Here is a 19,642-nt window from a genome sequence, read left to right as displayed (position 1 = left end):
TGAGTTTGGCAGGACCTTGCTTGGTTATGCTCCTCCTTCTGGCCATGAGAAAACTTCAAATGTCCCATGAGACATCCTCTGCCCCCAGATTATCCTATCACTCTATTTTTCGCTCGCTCTCCTACTGCGTCTGAATGGGGGATTGTGAATATTCAATCAGACTCAGAGCAATAGAAGACATATAGTACAGAACCTCACACATTCCCTGCATGAATGTAATCGAGATCTTCCAGCATCCCCCTGAACATCTTTGAACTAAAGTTCATGATAGAGGTCAGCAAATTCTCTTTAGTATCTTCAAATTAACTTTGGTATGTTTATGTAATACTCCGAGGAAATGTCCAGAATGTGTTTTTTATTGATGTCATATTATAGTGACATTTAACATCCGCTTTATGGATTGGAAAAAACTGTGAAATGTGGGCATCAGTTCAGAAGGAAGACAGGTTAACGCACCTAAAAGATTACTAATTCCTTTTTAGTGTCCAGACCTACATTTTAAATCTTAAGACAAATGATGTCTCTCTCTCTCTCTCTCTCTCTCTCTCTCTCTCTCTCTCTCTCTCTCTCTCTCTCTCTCTCTCTCTCTCTCTCTCTCTCTCTCTCTCTCTCTCTCTCTCTCTCTCTCTCTCTCTCTCTCTCTCTCTCTCCACACACTGAATATACACTGATATACAACAGCAGTTGTGGTACAACTACAAGGCATGACTCTTTAAATTGCACTTATTGGGAAACAGTTAACTAGGCATTAATCTGATGATAATCTTTCCCTTTGTGCTGAGTAATAATTTATTTGTCTCTATGACATGCTATGAAATTTAACACTTTACTGAACATTTAAAAGAACAACAAAGAAAGAAATAGTTGTGATTTGATGAAAAAGCCTAAAAATCGCTTTAACTCACTGTTTTTCTTTATTTCTTGGGTGCACAAGTTTTTACAGCTGTGTATAAATGTAAGATTATTTACAAAGGTGTTTAAAAAGATGAAGCTACTGAATCGGTTTCAAATCCTAGACAGAATGTGGATAAAACGAGTAATTGCGTAGTGCTGCCATCTACTGACAAATGAATAAAGTGCAGTTAAGCAAATTGTCTAAAACAGAGGTTTTAAAACAGAGGTTTTCAACTCTGTTTCTGACCCACTATCCTGTAAAATTACAGGTTGGTGTGTTGGAGCAGGATTGGAACTAAACTATGCAGGACAGCGATCCTCGGGAACAGGGTTGAAGACCCCCAGAAGGTTCAAAGGGGTTCCCAGAAAATGTAAGAGGATAAAGACAAAATAAACATTCTTAAAGCATATTAAAGTCTATTATGTAGCCATTAAGTTTGGAAACAAAATGCTGTTTTTATAATATATAATACTATTTATCTAACAGAGTTTAGATTTTTCTATATATGAATATATAAATGAATACATTTTTAGGAAGTTGGTCCCGATTGCGAAAAGGTTCATAATTTTCCCTACCATAAAGTCTGAAAACCCCTGAAATGTTAAGACTATATTAGATGACTAAGAAGTTGTACTTTGACACACAACATAACCACGATTGTCCAGTTTAACTCCTTGAGGGCCAAAATTATTTATAAATTCCAACAGTACAGAAACTTTCCATGAGCAGGATTGGACACCCCTTAACTTATATGAGGACACATTTACTTTTTTGTTTTTTCATACAGCCTTTACGTGGTCATTAAGGAACTATTACTGTTTATTATAGGCTACAACAAAACCTGTTAAGGACGATAAGGCATCTGGATTGCGAAAAGTGTTTTAGTCAGAGTCTATCAATATTTATATTTAGAGTTTGGGGTCTGGACGAGTAATTACAAACATTTCAGCAAATGACCAAGACTACCACCAGAGTCACGCAAACACCGCAGCAATACGAACACTCAAAATCTGCAGAGAGAGGGGGCTTCCCAGAATGAACAAACTCTGCGACATCAGCTCGCTACATTACTATACTTTTTTTCTGCATTATGATGCTGTATGAAAGGGTCTCAGGTGAGCTCATAGCAGTTGCAGCTGCAGGGGGCGGGGTTTAAGGCAGATCGATTACTCGGACTCGATTGTTTTGCCTGTCCGCGCGCTCTCGCTCAGAGAGCAGCTAGTTCTGTCTCATATCAGCGCAAATATGGCGAAAGCGGCAGCAGGTCAGGAGTCAGATGAGTAGTATAAAGTGTTTACTTGTTTAAAATAGTTTTAAAGTGTACATTAGCCACCCGAAGAGTGAAGTAAAGTTACTTAACCCTGTTTTACAACACACAACAAACCACAAATCAGGATTGTTGACGACATTTTCTCTAAGAGGTAAGTTTCACAACAGAAATAAATACCTTCCTAACAACAAGAATAACTTTACTTGATGTACAGCCTTTATTTATTTTACTTGCACATTTATTTTAGTCGTCACTTTTTGAGATTTGAGCACATTCCTAAGTGTGAATATTAAATGATGGTGCGTATCTCCTTCTGCACAGTTTGTGTTTCAGATATGAACATCTCGGGGCTCTTATTTTAATGCGATAAGTCATCTGAATTTCATATTCTTGAATGAAAGCTCTTAAGGAGCCCACTAAAGTATATATTCACGCAAAAGAACGTCTTAGCAACAGCATAGCAACCCCTTAGAACAACTAGCTGCAACTTTTGCGGAGTCATGCATGCTGCATGCATTACTTACAAAAATATAGTTTGGACCCTATCTTTGTTCAATTCTACATTTATTTATTCTGATATCTACATTTATTTGTGTTTTGTTTAAATAACAGGACTGGAATGATGACTGCGAGTGGAGGTGGAGGTGGAAGCTGTTTAGCCATGAGCCTATCTGCTCTGCAGAGGCTCGACCCCTATATCAGCAGCATCACAGACCTGGCCAGCCAAGTAGCATTATACACCTTCAACAACACCACAAATGAATGGGTAAACTAACAGACTCCTTAATAACATTTATAATGGCTGGATATATTAATTGCTATTATCAGAAAGGCTTAAATGCTAATAATGCTCAAGTTGATTTTGCCTGCATCCAAATATCTCATTGTTCTTTTTTATATAGGAGAAGACAGATGTGGAGGGAACTCTTTTTGTCTATAACAGGTTTGTGGGATTTTAGCATTGTAGTAGTAATACAAGTGCACTGTACAGTATTTACTGTATCATACAATAAACTGCTTGATTATTTGAAGAGTTTGGTTCCAAAACCCGACATCCGCCGTGTTATTATTAGTCATCTTTTCTCCCTTTGTTTCCCAAAACGCAATAAACAGCAGTCCTCCTTCTCTGCAGAATGCAATAAATCAGCTCAACAAATCACAGCCCACCATTTCATCTATTTTGTACTTCTTAATCAACAAACAAACAAAAACAAAATAATACTTTTGATGGCATTGATAAACTTGTGGTGTTTTTCTGTGGCGGGGCAGAAACGTAAGCCACTCGGGCGAACAAAAAATGCCGGCTGTTGCTTGTTCTCTCGAAAGCATCAAGCTTCTGTAATGCTAACACATTGACCCTAGGGGATCTTATGAAAAACTTTCCATTATTTTACTTGAAGTCAACGAAAATCGAGGAGGACCAAAATATTTTACGGCTGTTCGCTGTCAAAAAAATGGAGCGATGATGTCCCAAGGATGACAGCAGCAATGATATGTGTTTTGATGAATGCCATTAATGTTTTTTTTATCAGTGTATACCACTAGTCAACTAAATGAATATAACATGGCAAAGATGAAGGCACATTTATATATTGATTCTTCAGTAGATTTATAGCATTTTGTGAAAATCTGTTTTATAATAAATCTTTGAAAATTATATTTTTATTTTATTATAACCTAAAGATACTATGTGAAAGTTTGTAACAGAAAATTGTGTTTTTCATCTTGTCACTTTCTTGATATAGAAAACTAATTTTTACCGAAATTTGTCAAAATGGATTTATTGCGTTTTGCAACCAAACTCTTCATTTATTGGCCTACAACATGTAGCTAAAACCCTGTTTAAGTTATAGGTTAGGATGTCTACAGAATTATGTGCCTCCAATTTATAGGTATAGAGGTGCAGTCCAGGTCCTCATACTAGAGCCAGACATTTCTATATAAAACCCAAGTTGTGTACTGTGGCATTGTTGTGATCCTAAAGTAATATAGGGCTCTCCCCCCCAAAAATTGAAAACACAAAATTATAAAGGATGTCATTACATGGTGTATCATCAACATTTCTCCTCATAAATGTTACTAGAGTAGTCAAATCCATTGAAATAGAAATTTCACAGACTTTTATCTATATACGCTCAAAATAATGCTAAGTTTTTACCTAATTGTTGGGTTGTTTCAACCCATTGTTGGATAACAGCAACCCAGCATTGGGTAATTTTTTTTAACCCAGTGGTGGGTTTTGTCCAATATATATAAAATATACTATAAAGCCGTTCTTTGTGTATCAGGCTTGCCTCCCCAAGGCATGGTTTCACCATCCTGAATCGCTTGAGCATGGAAAACCTGACGGAGCCCATCACTAAGGAATTGGATTTTCAGCTGCAGCATCCATTTCTTCTGTACAGAAATGCACGCTGTAAGTCTCTCTGTGAAACTGGTATGCTCATTAGTTAACAACTACTGGCCGATAGTTTTGTTTTTCTTGAATAAATCCTGATATAATGTGGTGATATGACAGTATCTGCATTGGAAACACCAGATGGGATCAGAAATCAGAATTTTGGCAGACTAACTTGCATGAAAAAGTCCCAGTATGTATGCATGTTTGTGAGAGCAAAGGCTCAGCATCTGTCCAAAACTGAAGAATTTAATAACAGCAGTAAATGTGTGTGTCTGGATTGAGAGAGCTGTCAGACTGGCGTCTGTGTGAGTGTATGTGAGATCAGAGATTGCTGGCAGACATGCCTGTATAAGAGGTCTCAGAGCCACAGTACCTTATATGGTGCAGAGAAGTGTGTGTCTTTCTCTCCCAGTTTTATTGCCAGCATCACAGACTCAACCAGCCAATCGTGATTAGATAACAACTCGCACACACAACAACTTCCAGTGAAACTTCTGATAAAAAGACCTATAGTGTTTGAGGAAAGGTACTTTAGGCAGATTGAATGATTTTTTTTGTAGATCTTATTTTAGCAAGTGACGTTTAAAAGCTTTGCATAAACAACGGCTTGAAAATTGGTGGTACCCGACTTGCAGGAACATTACGCTACGTGAAACTACAAATCGTATCGGTTTTCATGTCGGCATACAGGTGAGATTTTACTAGTTGAGCATCACACAAGATTATCCGTCATCAAATGAATTTTAAACTAGATTTTTTTGGTTCTTGCTTTTGTGGTTAGCTTAGTTGCTTAGTTATTCTGGATGTAAGTTGATGTTAGCCATTGCTGTATGATTTCTATAGTGCTATGAGTAGTTGAACTAGAATTTTAGAAATGGGGTGGCCAAGGCTACTTTAGGGGGTCCATAGTCTATGAAAGAAAACAATGTGTTACCCAGAATCAATGACTTCACATAACCCTTACATTAGATTAATGTTTCTATACTGCATTGCATGCATTACTAGCACAGATGTAAACATAATTTAAGGCTAAATTTGAAGCTTTTCTATTTCTCAGATCTAATGAACTTTCTGTTAATGAAGCAAAAGATGTTATGTTAACTGCAGTAACTTTCAGTAAAATTGTTCAGGAAATCTAAACTCCATTATAAACCTTAAACTTACTTAAATAGCTGCTCAACTGTAAGGATTTTTGTAATAAATAAATATGGATTAATCTTTGTTGCAAAGTTACACAAGTTATTCAGTCAGGAGCAGTGATTTTCTTCTTATGTTATTTAATCTGAAACTTCAGCAGGTACTGTTTATTAGGCTTAAAAGACCAAATGCAATAAAATGTTTATATTCAGTTAAGACATAACCAATTCTTTACTGTGATACTTACTAAGACATTAGTATTTTGAGAAGTTTTTATATGTATTTTCGTCTGTAGTCCGTTTAAGCCATAAAGACGCGGGCATGAACTGATTTTATCTCTGCACGTGCGCTATCGGTGGGTATGATGCGTGTCCCCTTTTTTAAGTTCCAGGCGCCAGTCCAGTCCAACACAGTAAATCTAATCATCATACAGTAAAAAGATCACTTCAAGAATAAAAACATGCCGTTAAGTTTGTTGTAAAAACAAATGTCAATCTATATTATACGCTTTATATATAAATAAGCTTTATTCAGTCCTCAGAAAGACAAATAGGCTCCTATATACACACTCTTCCAGCCTATGATGAAATCATTATGTGGTGTTTGTAATGTACGTTAACATTCTCTTAATATTTGTTTTTTACAATGTGCTTGCTCTACCGCATGTCAAAATAAACACGTCGATTTACAGAAAGTGAATTATGGAGGTAGTAAAGGTAGGGCATTAAATTTGGGGTGGCCAGTCAGATGTCAGTGGGGCTAGTGCCACCCCATACACCCCTCTGGCTCCGCCACTGCCTGCTAGCCCATATAAATGACCTCAACTCGGGTCTCTATGATATTTAGCTGTTTAAATGTATGCTTTTTGGATGTTTTCTGCCATTTTACTAGGCAATACGCCATATAACATATAACTTTTCAAACAAGCCACATGATTTGAGGTATCATGCATGTCGGTAGTGGTTAGTGGTCTGTTCAAATGTTTAGAAGGACAGACAGATGCACTATTTTTCAAGTGTGCTGGTTTTTGTCAGCTCATTTTAAACAAAGCCACTGTTATGGTTGTGATTTGTGATGGTGTAGTAGGAAAGTTTAAGCAGGATTGAATATGCGGAGCTCTTACCGCCTGGCCGGACGTATGTGTAGCCTAGCTCTTTCTCAGTCACCAGTTTCCCTTTGAATCGCACCTCTACGTCCTCCTCCAGTCGTTTGTGTTTCAGTCCACGCCTGCTGAAAAGCCTCTGCAGCATCTTCTCTCTTTGAGGTTCGAATCCTCTGTAGATAGAAGATTCAGTTTGTTTGAAGCAGGTCAAAACTTCACAGTATCCTTGAGCAATAGTGTGGATTCAACTCCATTCAGTGATTCCACAAACATTCAAAATGCGTTGTTTTTGCTTTTGTTGCGCTTGGAAAATTCGACTTTAAAAGGTCTTGCAATTTGGTCTCATCTTCCTCTCTCACAGCCTTTCACTCAGTCTATCTTTCTGTGTCGTGTGTGTGTTCCTCAGTTCCCAGGCAGTATTTTGTTTGGGTTCTTTCCCATGGGCTGACCCACGTGGTGCACTATGTTCCAACCCTTGGTCTCTCTCTCTCTCTCTCTTTTACTGCTTTGGGTTCTGTTATCTTTACTCGTGGAGGTGAATGAAACAGGTCCTGATGTAGCTGTCAGCACCAGACTCTAAGTTTAGTTCTCAACCCTCACTGACTACTCCACTGGCATCTTTATCATGACAGGTCTACGGTCATAGCTGTAATTTCGGCTAGTTGCTTCCTATGTGGTTGTTTTTGGTGTCCTGTTGAGCCACCAAAGTCTATGCTGGTTGTTTCCCATATGTTGTTCTATTAAATGACCAGTGCCTGTTAATCCTAAAAAGAAATCATCTGATGAATTATGGGTGTTCGGGGACAGATGAGCATTCTGGTGGACTGGTAAAGTGGTTGGCTGTGGTTTTGCTTGGGGTCTTGGGAGTTTGTACTTTCTGGGAAAGGAATGTCTATTTGAGATTGTGTACGTATGTACCATTGAAAGTGTGTGTTTTTGTGGCCATAAGCAGATTTCCTGTCAGTTTTGTTTGTGCTTTTGCTGCTAATAATGAAAATCCAAATAATTCATGGTGTCACAGCGGATACTGATCCAGTGTTGATTCTTTGTGTCTTGACTGGTTTTTATTTTATCATATTATAATATACTTTTTTTTGCAGTGTCCATCTATGGCATTTGGTTCTATGACAGAGAAGACTGTCAGCGTATTGCAGAACTCATGAAGACGTGAGTTTTTCTTTCTGCTTTTTATCCAAACTTAGGCCCACCCCCAAAAACTGGTCCTGCGTATGTCACCCTGTCTGTGAAATCCAGGCTTAAAATCTAATTATGGAAGCTTTAAAGTTTGATTTCAGTTATTGATTTCACTTAAAAAGATATCAATGTTCTTTAAATTAAGGAGGATGATTTTCATTAACAGACTAATTCATTAAGAACCGGCTCATCAAAGTTATTTAGTATCAAATTAATCGCATACAAAAGAAAAGTTTGTGTTTGCACAATTTATGTGTGTGTGTACTGTGTGTAATTATTGTGTATACATAAATGTAAATTAGGGCTGGGCGGTATGACGGTATATTCCGTAACCGCGGAATAAAATGTCAGACGTAACAGATTTTTCTATTCCGTCTATTCCGCGGAATGCAAATAAGTGGGCGTGACCAACTCTGCCCTCAAGCATGTGAGTGTGACGGAGAAACATGTAAAATAGTTCACTTATAAAAAATTAACGAGTTATTTGTGTAATTTTTATAATAAGTGCCAGTGAATCCACCGCGGGTCACGCAGTGAGAGTCTTGTCTTGCTCGCTCTCGCGCTCTCTCTCTCTCGCGCTCTCTCTCTCTCCATGCAGCAGCCGGCCGGTCTCTCGCGTGCAGAGGTCTCTCTAGTCAAGCGCAAGGAGCTGCGACGCCAGATAAAGAGTTCTTCTTGCACATAATGCTAATAGTTGTAAAGTTTTCTGAACTTTAAGCAAGCTAAGACAAAACTCGCGTTTATATCAGTGACACGTGCGCTGCTGAAACAATGTAGTTTGACGCGCCATTTGCTTCTACAAACATATTTGATCGGAAAGACTAGAAAGAGATGCAATTGTTAAGGTCTAATATGAAGTAAAGAAAAGGGCGTCAAGACCTTAAAACAAACTTATCACATTTATAATATCTAGAGCTTTTTCTCTCATATACAGGTATTTATCCTGTATGTAGGTTTTTGCATATATTTATACCTGTTCATTTTACATATTGCATATGTTTAATGTAATGTATGCATAAATAAAAAAAATACAATGAAGCCATACTATAGCTTCAATAGTTTATACAATTAATAACTCAATTAAAAACAAGATTCTGTCTAATCAAGACTTATCTGTTGTTATCTTCTGGGCATTTTCACTTTAACATTATTAACTTTAAATTGCTCATATTTTAAAACTGTGGTGAGCATTTAGTTAAAAGCTATAGTGAGTGGTGTATTTCTGTACATTTTTATCATCAAAAAAACAATATAAACTGAAAAACATGTATACCGTGAAATATTCCGTTCCGTGAAATAAAATGACTCATTCCGTGAAATAGATTTTTTATCATTCCGCCCACCCCTAATGTAAATACACACATACACGTACAGTGGCGTGAAAAAGTGTTGGCCCGCTTCTATGTTTTTGCATGTTTGTCACACTTTAATGTTTCAGATCATGAAACAAATGTATATATTAATCAAAGATAACACAAGTAAACGCAACATGCAGTTTTTAAATGAATGTTTTTTATTATAAAGGGAACACAAAATCCAAACACACACATGGCCCTGTGTGAAAAAGTCTTTGCCCCCTAAACCTAATAACTGGTTGGGCAATAACTGCAATCAAGAGTTTCCGATAACTTGCAATGAGTCAGTGCTGTGGAGGAATTTTGGCCCACTCATCTTTGCAGAATTGCTGTAATTCAGCCACATTGAAGGGTTTTCTAGCATAAACAGCCTTTTTAAGGTCATGTCACAGCATCTCAATATGATTGAGGTCAGGATTTTGACTGGCCACTCCAAAGTCTTCACTTTATTTTTCTTCAGCCATTCAGAGGTGGACTTGCTGGTGTGTTTTGCATCATATCACAGACTTTTATCTATATATACATAATAATTACACACAGTACACACACATATGGGTGATTCTCACGAAATCTAGATTTAGAACGTGTCCAGCATCAGAATTTTTAAAAAGCCATTGAAGCAATTTTTTTGCACATATAAGATTAAGGTCTGAATTTACATTTTTTAGATTATCATCATCAAAAAAAATCATTACCGCAACATGATATTTCATTAAACATATGCATTTACAAACTCATGTTCGGTAATGAGAACTAAAATGTTGTCTAGATACTATGACAAACAAAATTTCAACTTTTATCTGAAGAGAAAAAATAAGAACTGCTAACCTGGGAGCCATCCTGAGTGTCACAGTCAATTATGTCCTTTCCAGCAATTTTTTTTGAAAATGTTAGTTACTTGAGGGATAAAACAATTATTGTCTCTACATTTACCAATGATCACCAAATACCACATGTTTCTTTACTGTAAATGTTTATAGTATAACAAGAACTGAAGCTTTTTATTTTTTAGATTTTTAATTAGAAATATTTCCATGTCAAAGAACCCAAATCCAGTCATGGACATGTTGCGGTAATGAAAATTTTCCCCTTAAATGTTGAAAAAACAACAAAATTGGTTTGTATGATGTCATTTGAAATTATGTGCAAAATAGTACACGAAGAGATGTTTGTAACTATATGCTTCTTATTTTGATACTCTTACTTTGCATTTACCTTTTTTTTGTCAAAATATTTGATGACACTTCATAAGTCTAATTACGCGAGAATCACTCATATGTTACCCTGGACCACAAAACCAGTTGTAGGGGTAAAAAAAATTTAAATTGAGATTTATCTAAATAAATAAGCTTTCCATTAATGTATTGTTTGTTAGGATAGGACAATTTTTGGCAGAGATACAATGATTTACACATCTTGAATCTGGTATGAAATAGTCAAAATGTTAAGAAAATCGCATTTAAAGATCAATTTCCAAATTAAGTCCCTACCAATGCATGAGGTTTGTTTTAGACCTCTCTACTAACTAACCGCTCTAATGACCTTGTCTCCTAAGGGGCCGTCCACACGGAGACGTGTAACACTGTATACTTATAAATTTGTTATCGTATTGGCGTTTCATCCACACGGATCCGGCGTTTTGGGAGACTGAATCCGCTATTTTTTGAAACCGGGTCCTAAAGTGGATCAATCTGAAACCGACACCCTTGCGGTTTCGTCTGTACAGCCAATCCGTATATTTTGTGAAGCGAAAACGTCATCACATCACGTGTCGGAAGCGTCACACGTAACAGCAACAACAATAACGGCGGACTACGTGATTGTGTTCGTGCTACAGAAGCTACTAAAGCCTACTAGCTTTATTACAGCAAAATCTATTGCTTCTATGCAATTGTGGTGACCAACAAGCGATAATGGACAACACCATACGTTGGTTATGCGCATGCTCAAAGTCGTCTTCTCCGTGTATAGTGTATATCTGTGGCAGAATTACAGCGCCACATACTGGTCCGGCATATATACTACACCGCTTTCAGTCGGTTTCAGTGGTTTCGTGTTTACGGATTATTTTTTTAGAGCAAGGAAAAAAATGATCGGGTAGGGAATGCACCGGCTTCGTGTGGACATAGCCTAAATGGGGAATACATAAAACCAAACTTGAATGGGAAATCCCCAAAAAACAGTTAGCACGAGCACAAGTTTGTAGGTAAGTTTCTGGCCAATTTTGTTCACGGTTTTGCTGCATCCACTCACAAAAATACAGTTTTCACAAAATATCTTCATGAAACGTAATCTTTACATATCTTAATGATTTTTGACATAGAAGAAAAATCGATAATTTTGACCCATGCAATGTATTTTTGTCTTTTTCTACAAATATACCCGTACGACTTAAGACATCACGTATATTATGCAAATGCAAACCTTTTATTATTTTTTATTATTTATTATTTTTATGTGATTTATCTCGATTAATCGTTTGACATCCCTAGACGAGAAGAATATAATTTTTATAGAATGTATAGTTATTTATTGTTAAATGCATCTAGTTTTATTCCTTTTCCATCACAGAGTGATGTTCAGACTAAAAACTACTTTGGTACAACACAGTTTCTTTTGCTATGTTGATGTAGATTCTGTACCAGGCTAAAAAAACATTGAGTGTTGTTTTATCACGGTGTCTGGCACACAGTCAAGAATTGTTAGCAGAACCAAGTGTTAAAAACATTCAGTTGCTGTAATTGTATAAATTATTTGAATTATAAATGGAACAGAACTGGTTTTATGTTCAGATCTCTTGCTTTTTCTAACCCCCTCTCTTGCTCGCTCTGTGTGTTGTGTATTACAGTTTGGCAGCACAAGAACAGCAGCTAAGGGCGCAGGTAGAAAGAGGCTGTGTATCCCCACGATCGGCAGAGCAGGGGGTGGATATACTGCAGATGCTCACAAAAGCACGAGATGACTATGACAAGGTGACACCCAGCTTAAAATGTTCTCCTGGGATTATTGGTCTTTTTTTGCAACACTTCAAGTGCTCATCTGAACATATTTTACTTACTCTTGTTTGTTTTTTCATAGGGAAAACCCACTTTTGAACCAAAGGAGATTGGCAGTGGCGGTGTAATCTATGGAAACCCCCATCTTATTAAACCTATTCCTCTCAAACCAGCACAAGACCAGCACATACAGGGACAAACACGCCAGGTACATTACGGTATTTTAGCACTTTTTAATATCTGCTCCACTGCAGTGTAATACAAATGTAAACTAAAAAAACAAATCTTTCACTCATTCAGGATGGAGAGATGGACTCCAAACATTTCTCAGTTACCACTTTGTTTGGGGCTCAGCCAAACCCAAGCTCTATCTCCCCACAACCCAGCTTAAATGTCAACAGGACGGGCCCAGCTCGACCCTTAGTAGCCCGTTCTCTGTCTTATGACGACCCGGCCCCAGCCAGTGGCGCTATGGTTTCCAACACCCCTATGCAACACTGCCCAGCCATCCACAAACTCATGTCGGGGGCGCTGCTGCAGCCCCTGTCTGAGTCCGCAGAATGCCGTCTTCGTGAAAACGGAGCGGTCCAGAATCAGCCAGACCCAATACAAAGACTCCTAATGAACCCTCTTCCTGTGGCAGGAGCACCGTCTGCCCTGCAGTTAAACCACGGAGAGTCTGGGATGGGGCCGCAAATCCACCCACAGCCTATAGGTGCAGGATCGACCCAAATGCTCCATGTCCCTGCCAAAGCGCCCCCTGTTGGGGTGAGAGGCAATGTGGTGTCACCCCATGAGCTTCTGCAGAAGCTTACTTTGGTGCAAAAGGAGCAGGAACTCCATCCTCTTCAGGATCTTTTACAACCCAACCAAACCACCAGCAGTCCCAGTCTCAGCAAAACTAATCCTGCACAGGTAAAAATAAATATCCTGTATTACTGCTTCTCTGCTGCACTGTATCATCTGAAGGGCTGGAATATGTCTCAAATTGTCATCATAAAACTGATCTTTGAATAATATCTCCAACCTGTGATTTACTATGTGTGTACAGGTGATCTCGCCACAACGCATCCCAGCAACTGTAGCCCCAACCCTCCTGTTGTCACCCAGCGTGTTCGCTAAGACTAAAACCACCAGAGCAGTGGCAGAACCGGAACCAGCTGAACCCAGAGCACTTAGCAAGACTCAGTTACAGGCCACACTGCTCCATCTCATTAAGGTCAGAATTAAACCCATGGCTTTTACCATCTACACTATTCCCACTGATAATAATTGAAACTGATGATGCACTAAAAATGTTGACCAAAAACCTGATCAAAAATTGCAATTTTAGTAACAGAACTTTGACATTAAAGTCCCCTTGTAGTCGATAATTTTATCACTTAAAACTCATTTTTGAGCATCAAAATAATAATTTCTCTATGCTTTAAAAAGTTTGAATGTAACAGCACACCCTTTCCTCATTTAGTATACGCAGATTAATAAATATGCAGATTAGTCCTGCCTCCACTAAATTGTCCCAGCTCAGACCATAGATGTATATGTAAATAGATGCTACATTCGGCAGTTTCAGACACATAGACGCTATATGGCAGTGGTTTTCAAACTGGGGGCTGTGAGATGGTGCTAGGGGGGGCCCAGTTTTATGACATTTTATAAAATAAATGAATTTATCATGAATTCTGTGCAATTAAACCTAAAAAAATAAGGCTACTAACCAACAGCACTACTTTGTGTCATTTAATATTATTTGTTTAATTAAAAGTTGAGTTTTAGAACAGTTTTTTGTCAAAAAATTTATTTGGGGGGGGCGTGAAGGAATGCGCCATACACAAGGGGGGCCGCACGCTGAAAAAGTTTGAGAACCACTGCTATATGGGTATGGTTTCTTCAAAAATACCTTGGAGTATTTAAATATAAACTTTGAGCAAAAAGCTGAAATAATTGTATTTTTGTAAAGGAATTTTGTTAGAGATCAGATTCAGAACGATTATCAAAACATACACGGAGTTTAAAATTTGCAAAATTAGTTTTTGCTTTAGATTTTTTTTTTCTGAATAGCCTGAGGGCGGGATTAAGTGGATTTGATGCGAAAGTATTTAAGTAGTATGTTTTGAGAGTATTCAGTAACAATCTTTGGGTCTCATTTACAATGTACCGATGTTTTAACTTTGCACACGTTGTTTTTACGTTTTTGCAAACATTTAGAAGAAATTTTAGTATGAAAGTTTTTGTTGAATCATGATTTGTAATTTAAAACGTCCGTACGCACATCTTACGAACAAATTTGTGCGTACACATACTTATTGAATGAGACCAATTGTCTTATTTTTCATGGAAGTGGCGTTTAGCCGGTTTGCATCTGAAATCTTTATATTAAAAACACCACATAGATATAAACAACAAAAGCTTTTTTCACCAAACTTTAAGAAAAACAGCATGCATTTATCATAAAATGAAAAATACTTGATATAAACACCGGCTGATGTCTTCCTATAGAGTTTTTTTCTACACACACACACACACACACACACACACACACACACACACACACACACACACACACACACACACACACACACACACGTGCCCACCTGCTCTGTGATGTGAGAAATGTGGATAAATCGAGAAGAATAATGAGCACGACTGTACAGCAATATCAAGATAAATCTCAAGAATCTTTTAGATGACTTTAGAAGCAGAAGGCCATTACGATTGTGCATTCAGATTACATTTGTTACCTAATGATCAAATACGCTTTTATAACAGGTTGTACACATGCATTTATCTACTTCATTCCAAACAAAGCCTAACATTTGCACTTCTTTATTTTATTATAAAGTCTGTCTAGAATTGATAATTTTCATGTCAGCCAAGATTTTTTATTTTTTCACTAATTTTATGTAATAAATCTCACGGTCTTAAATGTATGTTACTTTGTCTCTAATGGTTTTTCTCTCTTAATTTGTCTTAGAACGATGCCTCATTCCTCAACACCATCTATGAAGCATATGTCTCCCGTCTTGCAACAGACCCCATCTCCAAACTTTTCTGAAGCAGGAACGCCCTATGCAAACACAAACTTTTGCACACATACTTCCAACCCATCTCAGGATTGTAGCATCCAATGAGTTAACACCAGAACAATTATTTGGTTTTATATTGATGCAATATTCACACACTTTACATTTGATCTTAACAACCTGTAATTTTAGATGTTTCCCACTAGTGGGAGTCTTAAGTATTTTAATATTTTCAAGAGGAGAATTTTGTAATGGATTTTACATGCAGTTTTTAGAAAACAGTGCAAGAAAACATATCTTATAATCAGAGGGAAGGTGAAATTCTCCTTTTTTATGAAAGCGTAATTTTTAATGTAACAGATCCAACAAATAAAAGATAATAAAAGGAGTTTGTAGACTGCACCATGGAGTCTTATATAGTATAAATAACACACAGAATGACAAACCAAACAGTTTTGGTTTTTCAACATCTTGATATCAAGGCAAAGCCAGACAGAAACCTCTTCCCTACATAAACCAGCAGAAATAGTTTATTCATTTAGTCATATCTTATCTTACAAAGAAAACAAATGGATTTTGTTTAAAAAATGTACATATAAATATTATATTTTTCTATTCTATGTCTCCTTTGTTCTTATCAACATGCTGGATTTTTGTAGATGCCCTTTTTTTCAAAACTAAGTTCATGCCATTACAGTACGTGTTCAGACTCAGCAGGTCAATTGTTGGACATGCTGACAATTTTGTTTCATCCATTGTTATTCTTATTAAAATAATATCCCAACACCCCATATGCAGTATTGTTTTGCATTTGTTACTGTTTGTTTTTACTGTTTATTGGTTATGATTATATACCATAAAATTGATGTAAGCACCATGCTACACACATCCATCTGTTACAGCTGACATTAAATAGGACGGATGATGGCAGATGTAAAATGGCTTCTATTAAAAAGCTTGATGTGACAATCATAGACGTGCTGACTTTTCCCATGAGGGATTTTTTCTTTATGACTGCATCTGACTGGCCATCAAATGTCAATTAACACCAAAATGCTAACCTCATTAAAATCTGAATTTTTAATGAAGAGACCTGCAATCACCCAGACTCTTTATTAATTTATTTTTGTGTTTTATGTGAAGTGGTTTTAAGCGACCATCAGAAGACAGCCATCATAACCATTAGAGCTCCAATTAAATGTCACTGTAAAAAAAAAGATTTATTAAAGGAAATTAATTAGTTGCCTTAAAATTTTGAGTTAATTCAACTTAAAAATATTAGTTGACACATCAATTTTTACACAACTTATTATTTGAATGAACCAATATTTTTCAGTTGAATTAACTAAAAATTTTAAGACAGCCAGGTTACCTATTTTTTAAAGTTGAACCAACTTTTTGCAACAGCAGAATTGCTGCCACATTGGAGTGCGGTAGCCGTACCATTTATGCTTAAACTGCTGGGTTCAGCTGATGTAGTTTAAAAATCATTGTTAGTCTATTATGGCAACCCCTAACGGTACATTCACACGGGGCGTAAGCGTTAAGGCTTGTCTGAAGCGTGGCTAACAGCCAATCACTGTGGCCGCAACACAAGCTCCGGTCTTCCATAAACGTAATTGGCTGGCTCTGCCTAGGTTATTTGCATAAGGCGATATGATTGGCTGCCGCACGCGTTGGCGCTTGAAAAGTTGAGAAATGTTCAACTTCTGTCGTGGCACTGACGCGGCGCCGACGGATCCACAATTCAGTTCGCCAACACTTGAAGTTACCCATTAAAAGTGAATGGGAAGCGTCAACGCTTACGCCCCATGTGAATGCGCCGTAACTGCACAAATTATTTATGGATTTCATAATAAACATTAACAAGCCAGCCAAAATGGCACACTCGTGTCACTTGACATACAAGTACCATTTGCTTTAGTGCTCAATGAAAAGAGCTCAATGATGGCGGCGCCCACATTTATGTCAAAAATAAAATGGATAGATTTCACATATGTCAATACAAAGGAAGCTATTTTGAGTTTTTTTTTAGCACCATTGAACTTCCATAGTACTTTTATTTCCTAGAAGTCAATGGTGCTACTGTTTCCTGCTTAATAACAAATATCATCCTACATTTTATCTTACAGAGAGTAGAAAACAATGAAGTGATTTGTCATAGGGAGACAATAATACAAGAAGCGCCTATTTCTTTGTGTCCAGCATGTATATATATGTTTTAACAACCTAAAAAGAAGACATTAATCTTCATTTTTTTGGCGAACTATACCTTTAAAACAGTAGCGTTTGAGTATAGTTTCATTTTTTATATTAAATTGTATATATTTTCTTTTTTGCTACCTTAATTTCACCCTTTTTTATTGGCTGAGAACAAAATAAAACAGATTTTTAATAAAGCTAAAAATCTTTATTTGCAGTATGGGAGGGAAAATGCACTATTGTGTTTTCTCTTTGTATAATCATTACCTTCTTTTTATAATGTATGGTCAGAAATCCTCAGCTTACATCTAGAAGCACAGACACACACACATTGCAGGTATTTATATCTGTCTTTAGGATGTGAACTGTTGTCTACAGTAACTAGGTCACCAGGAGAAATCCAAAGTATGACATCTGGATACTAGCAAGTACAGCGCGTGTGTGTGTACGGGAATTGTGTGCTCTGAACTGCAGTTTTAATAGTCCTCTATAAAATAGACTGATGTTGTTATTAAAATCATACTGCTGTTATTAAACTGAAATGAGATTAGTAGATAGATAGAATTGTTATATCTCTGCAGACCAGGACAGTAAAGCCACTGGTTCAAAAATCTAATAATAATAATGCACTGTCAAGGTATTTAAAATCTTAATCCAGTAATGAAAATGACTGAATGTCACTGCACGACATATATGTATAAAATATAAATATGCATAGCACACTTTTCAAGCAAACATTTCACAAAAATAAGTTTTTGTTATATAAACACGAAAGTGAACTGACTTCATACATCCACTTAAAATGACACTGGACATTATTTATAAATTGACCAGACAAATTAGTTTGGACCACTTTTGTATCTAATGCAATGGTGTTTATACGTGTTACAATATATGCACCCTCACTATTTAAATAGTTTTAGGGCCACTGTATTTATTTGCAACAGTCGGTGTAGGGTACGAGTTTGTTTCCAGAAACACTAATAATCCTCTTTGACTAAAAAAAACCTTTTCTCTCTTACTCTTTTCTCTTTATCTCCCAATCCCAATACATCTGCCCATCACCCATCCTATATCTTTTCTCTTTCTCCCAAAGAGGGAGGTGAGTGTAATCCATGTGGATTATTGTAGCGGGAGGGCAGAATGAAAGTGCGTATATCTCATGTACGCCTATACAGTTCCTCCCAGTTTTCTGTTTTGGAGGAAGTAGGCATAACTGAAAGATAATGGTGGAAAGATAAGATCTGAATGCCATGGAAGGAAGGAACAGGAATTGGGAGGACACAGCAGGATTTTAGGAGATTGTGAGAACTTTACTTCAGAATCTGCTGCATTGCCTATGTTGTATTGCATGCATCACCGGTCTGATTCAAGTTTAGACCGGGATTACTGCCCGTGGTATATTTTCAGGATCCTGTGAAATGGACTTTTGATTTACAGTTGTTTTATACACACGGCAGGGGTGGGTAGGATGAGAAGCTTTGAAGTCACTCTGCTCTGGGTGCTGTTTTTAAGCTGGACCATCCAATCACACGCTCAAATGAGGATATCGCCTGAAATGTGAGTACAGTTTAATCTTAACTCAGGTTGAACTTCCTTAAAACTCAATGCTCATGGTGTTGTTAGCCCAACAAAAACAAAATATGTCCTGTAACCATAAAAAGTAAGACAACATTGTAAAAAAGTTGGTTCAACTTAAATAAGTAAGCCACCTGGTTAATTCAACTTAAAAATATTAGTTGACACAACAATTTGTACACATTAAATTTTTGCAGTCAACCAATTTTTGAAATTGTATTAACTCAAAATGTTAAGGCAACCAGGTAACTTACTTTTTAAGTTGAACCAACAGTTTTTTTTTACAGTGAACTTTATTAAAGTTCAAATGTACTTTGGGAGGAACAGTGCATTATTTGACAGAAAACTTTATAACATACAACAACTCAAAAAAAAAAATGTCACACATATATTTGGAAAAGTAAAAAGAGAAGGATCCGCACACCAAAAAGCTCCCTTTCATAAATTTATTTGGAGTGACTTTTCGGGTCTCTACAACCCTTCCTCAGA

At 37.0% G+C, this 19,642-nt stretch overlaps 3 protein-coding genes across 20 annotated transcripts in view; 2 read left to right on the top strand and 1 right to left on the bottom strand.

Moving 5' to 3' along the window:
• cacna1c (calcium channel, voltage-dependent, L type, alpha 1C subunit) overlaps positions 1–7,892 on the bottom strand; it is a 156,989-nt gene extending 149,097 nt beyond the window's left edge. For 8 of the 14 annotated variants that reach the window (XM_073814799.1, XM_065269468.2, XM_073814836.1 and 5 more), the window contains exon 1: positions 6,827–7,892. In XM_073814799.1, coding sequence (XP_073670900.1) covers positions 6,827–6,953 — 127 coding nt within the window. In that variant the 5' untranslated portion in view covers positions 6,954–7,892. The remainder of the gene's footprint in view (positions 1–6,826) is intronic. The other 6 variants (XM_073814816.1, XM_073814807.1, XM_073814820.1 and 3 more) reach the window with 1 other exon arrangement.
• dcp1b (decapping mRNA 1B) lies at positions 151–15,652 on the top strand. 4 transcript variants are annotated; one of them, XM_073814839.1, is made up of 10 exons: positions 151–273; positions 2,778–2,931; positions 3,068–3,108; positions 4,454–4,602; positions 7,906–7,972; positions 12,203–12,326; positions 12,433–12,558; positions 12,651–13,265; positions 13,402–13,569; positions 15,325–15,652. In XM_073814839.1, the coding sequence occupies exons 2-10, from the start codon at positions 2,785–2,787 to the stop codon at positions 15,403–15,405; spliced, it is 1,518 nt and encodes a 505-aa protein (XP_073670940.1). In that variant the 5' UTR covers positions 151–273; positions 2,778–2,784; the 3' UTR covers positions 15,406–15,652. The 4 variants fall into 4 exon arrangements, with proteins under 4 accessions (XP_073670940.1, XP_065124528.1, XP_065124529.1 ...); XM_065268456.2 differs by lacking the exon at positions 151–273 and adding an exon at positions 2,111–2,316; XM_065268457.2 differs by lacking the exon at positions 151–273 and adding an exon at positions 2,112–2,316 and having other exon boundaries at positions 4,454–4,581.
• Positions 15,653–18,619: 2,967 nt separating this feature from the next.
• Positions 18,620–19,642, top strand: part of cacna2d4a (calcium channel, voltage-dependent, alpha 2/delta subunit 4a) — a 58,868-nt gene continuing 57,845 nt past the window's right edge. For both annotated transcript variants that reach the window (XM_073814776.1, XM_065268572.2), the window contains exon 1: positions 18,620–19,135. In XM_073814776.1, the coding sequence (XP_073670877.1) occupies positions 19,047–19,135 (89 nt within the window). In that variant the 5' untranslated portion in view covers positions 18,620–19,046. The remainder of the gene's footprint in view (positions 19,136–19,642) is intronic.

The sequence above is a fragment of the Paramisgurnus dabryanus genome, chromosome 1 (assembly GCF_030506205.2).
Source record: "Paramisgurnus dabryanus chromosome 1, PD_genome_1.1, whole genome shotgun sequence".
Lineage (NCBI taxonomy): Eukaryota > Metazoa > Chordata > Actinopteri > Cypriniformes > Cobitidae > Paramisgurnus > Paramisgurnus dabryanus.
The sequence above is the reverse complement of the archived record's forward strand: the minus strand, read 5'-3'. Positions and strand labels throughout refer to the sequence as shown.

Bases quoted from the DNA above. Each gene is read 5' to 3' on its own strand.
- dcp1b (XM_073814839.1), top strand. From the start codon at position 2,785: ATGATGACTGCGAGTGGAGGTGGAGGTGGAAGCTGTTTAGCCATGAGC. The intron at 3,109-4,453 runs GTTTGTGGGATT...TTTGTGTATCAG, and splicing joins ACTCTTTTTGTCTATAACAG to GCTTGCCTCCCCAAGGCATG. The intron at 13,570-15,324 runs GTCAGAATTAAA...AATTTGTCTTAG, and splicing joins CACTGCTCCATCTCATTAAG to AACGATGCCTCATTCCTCAA.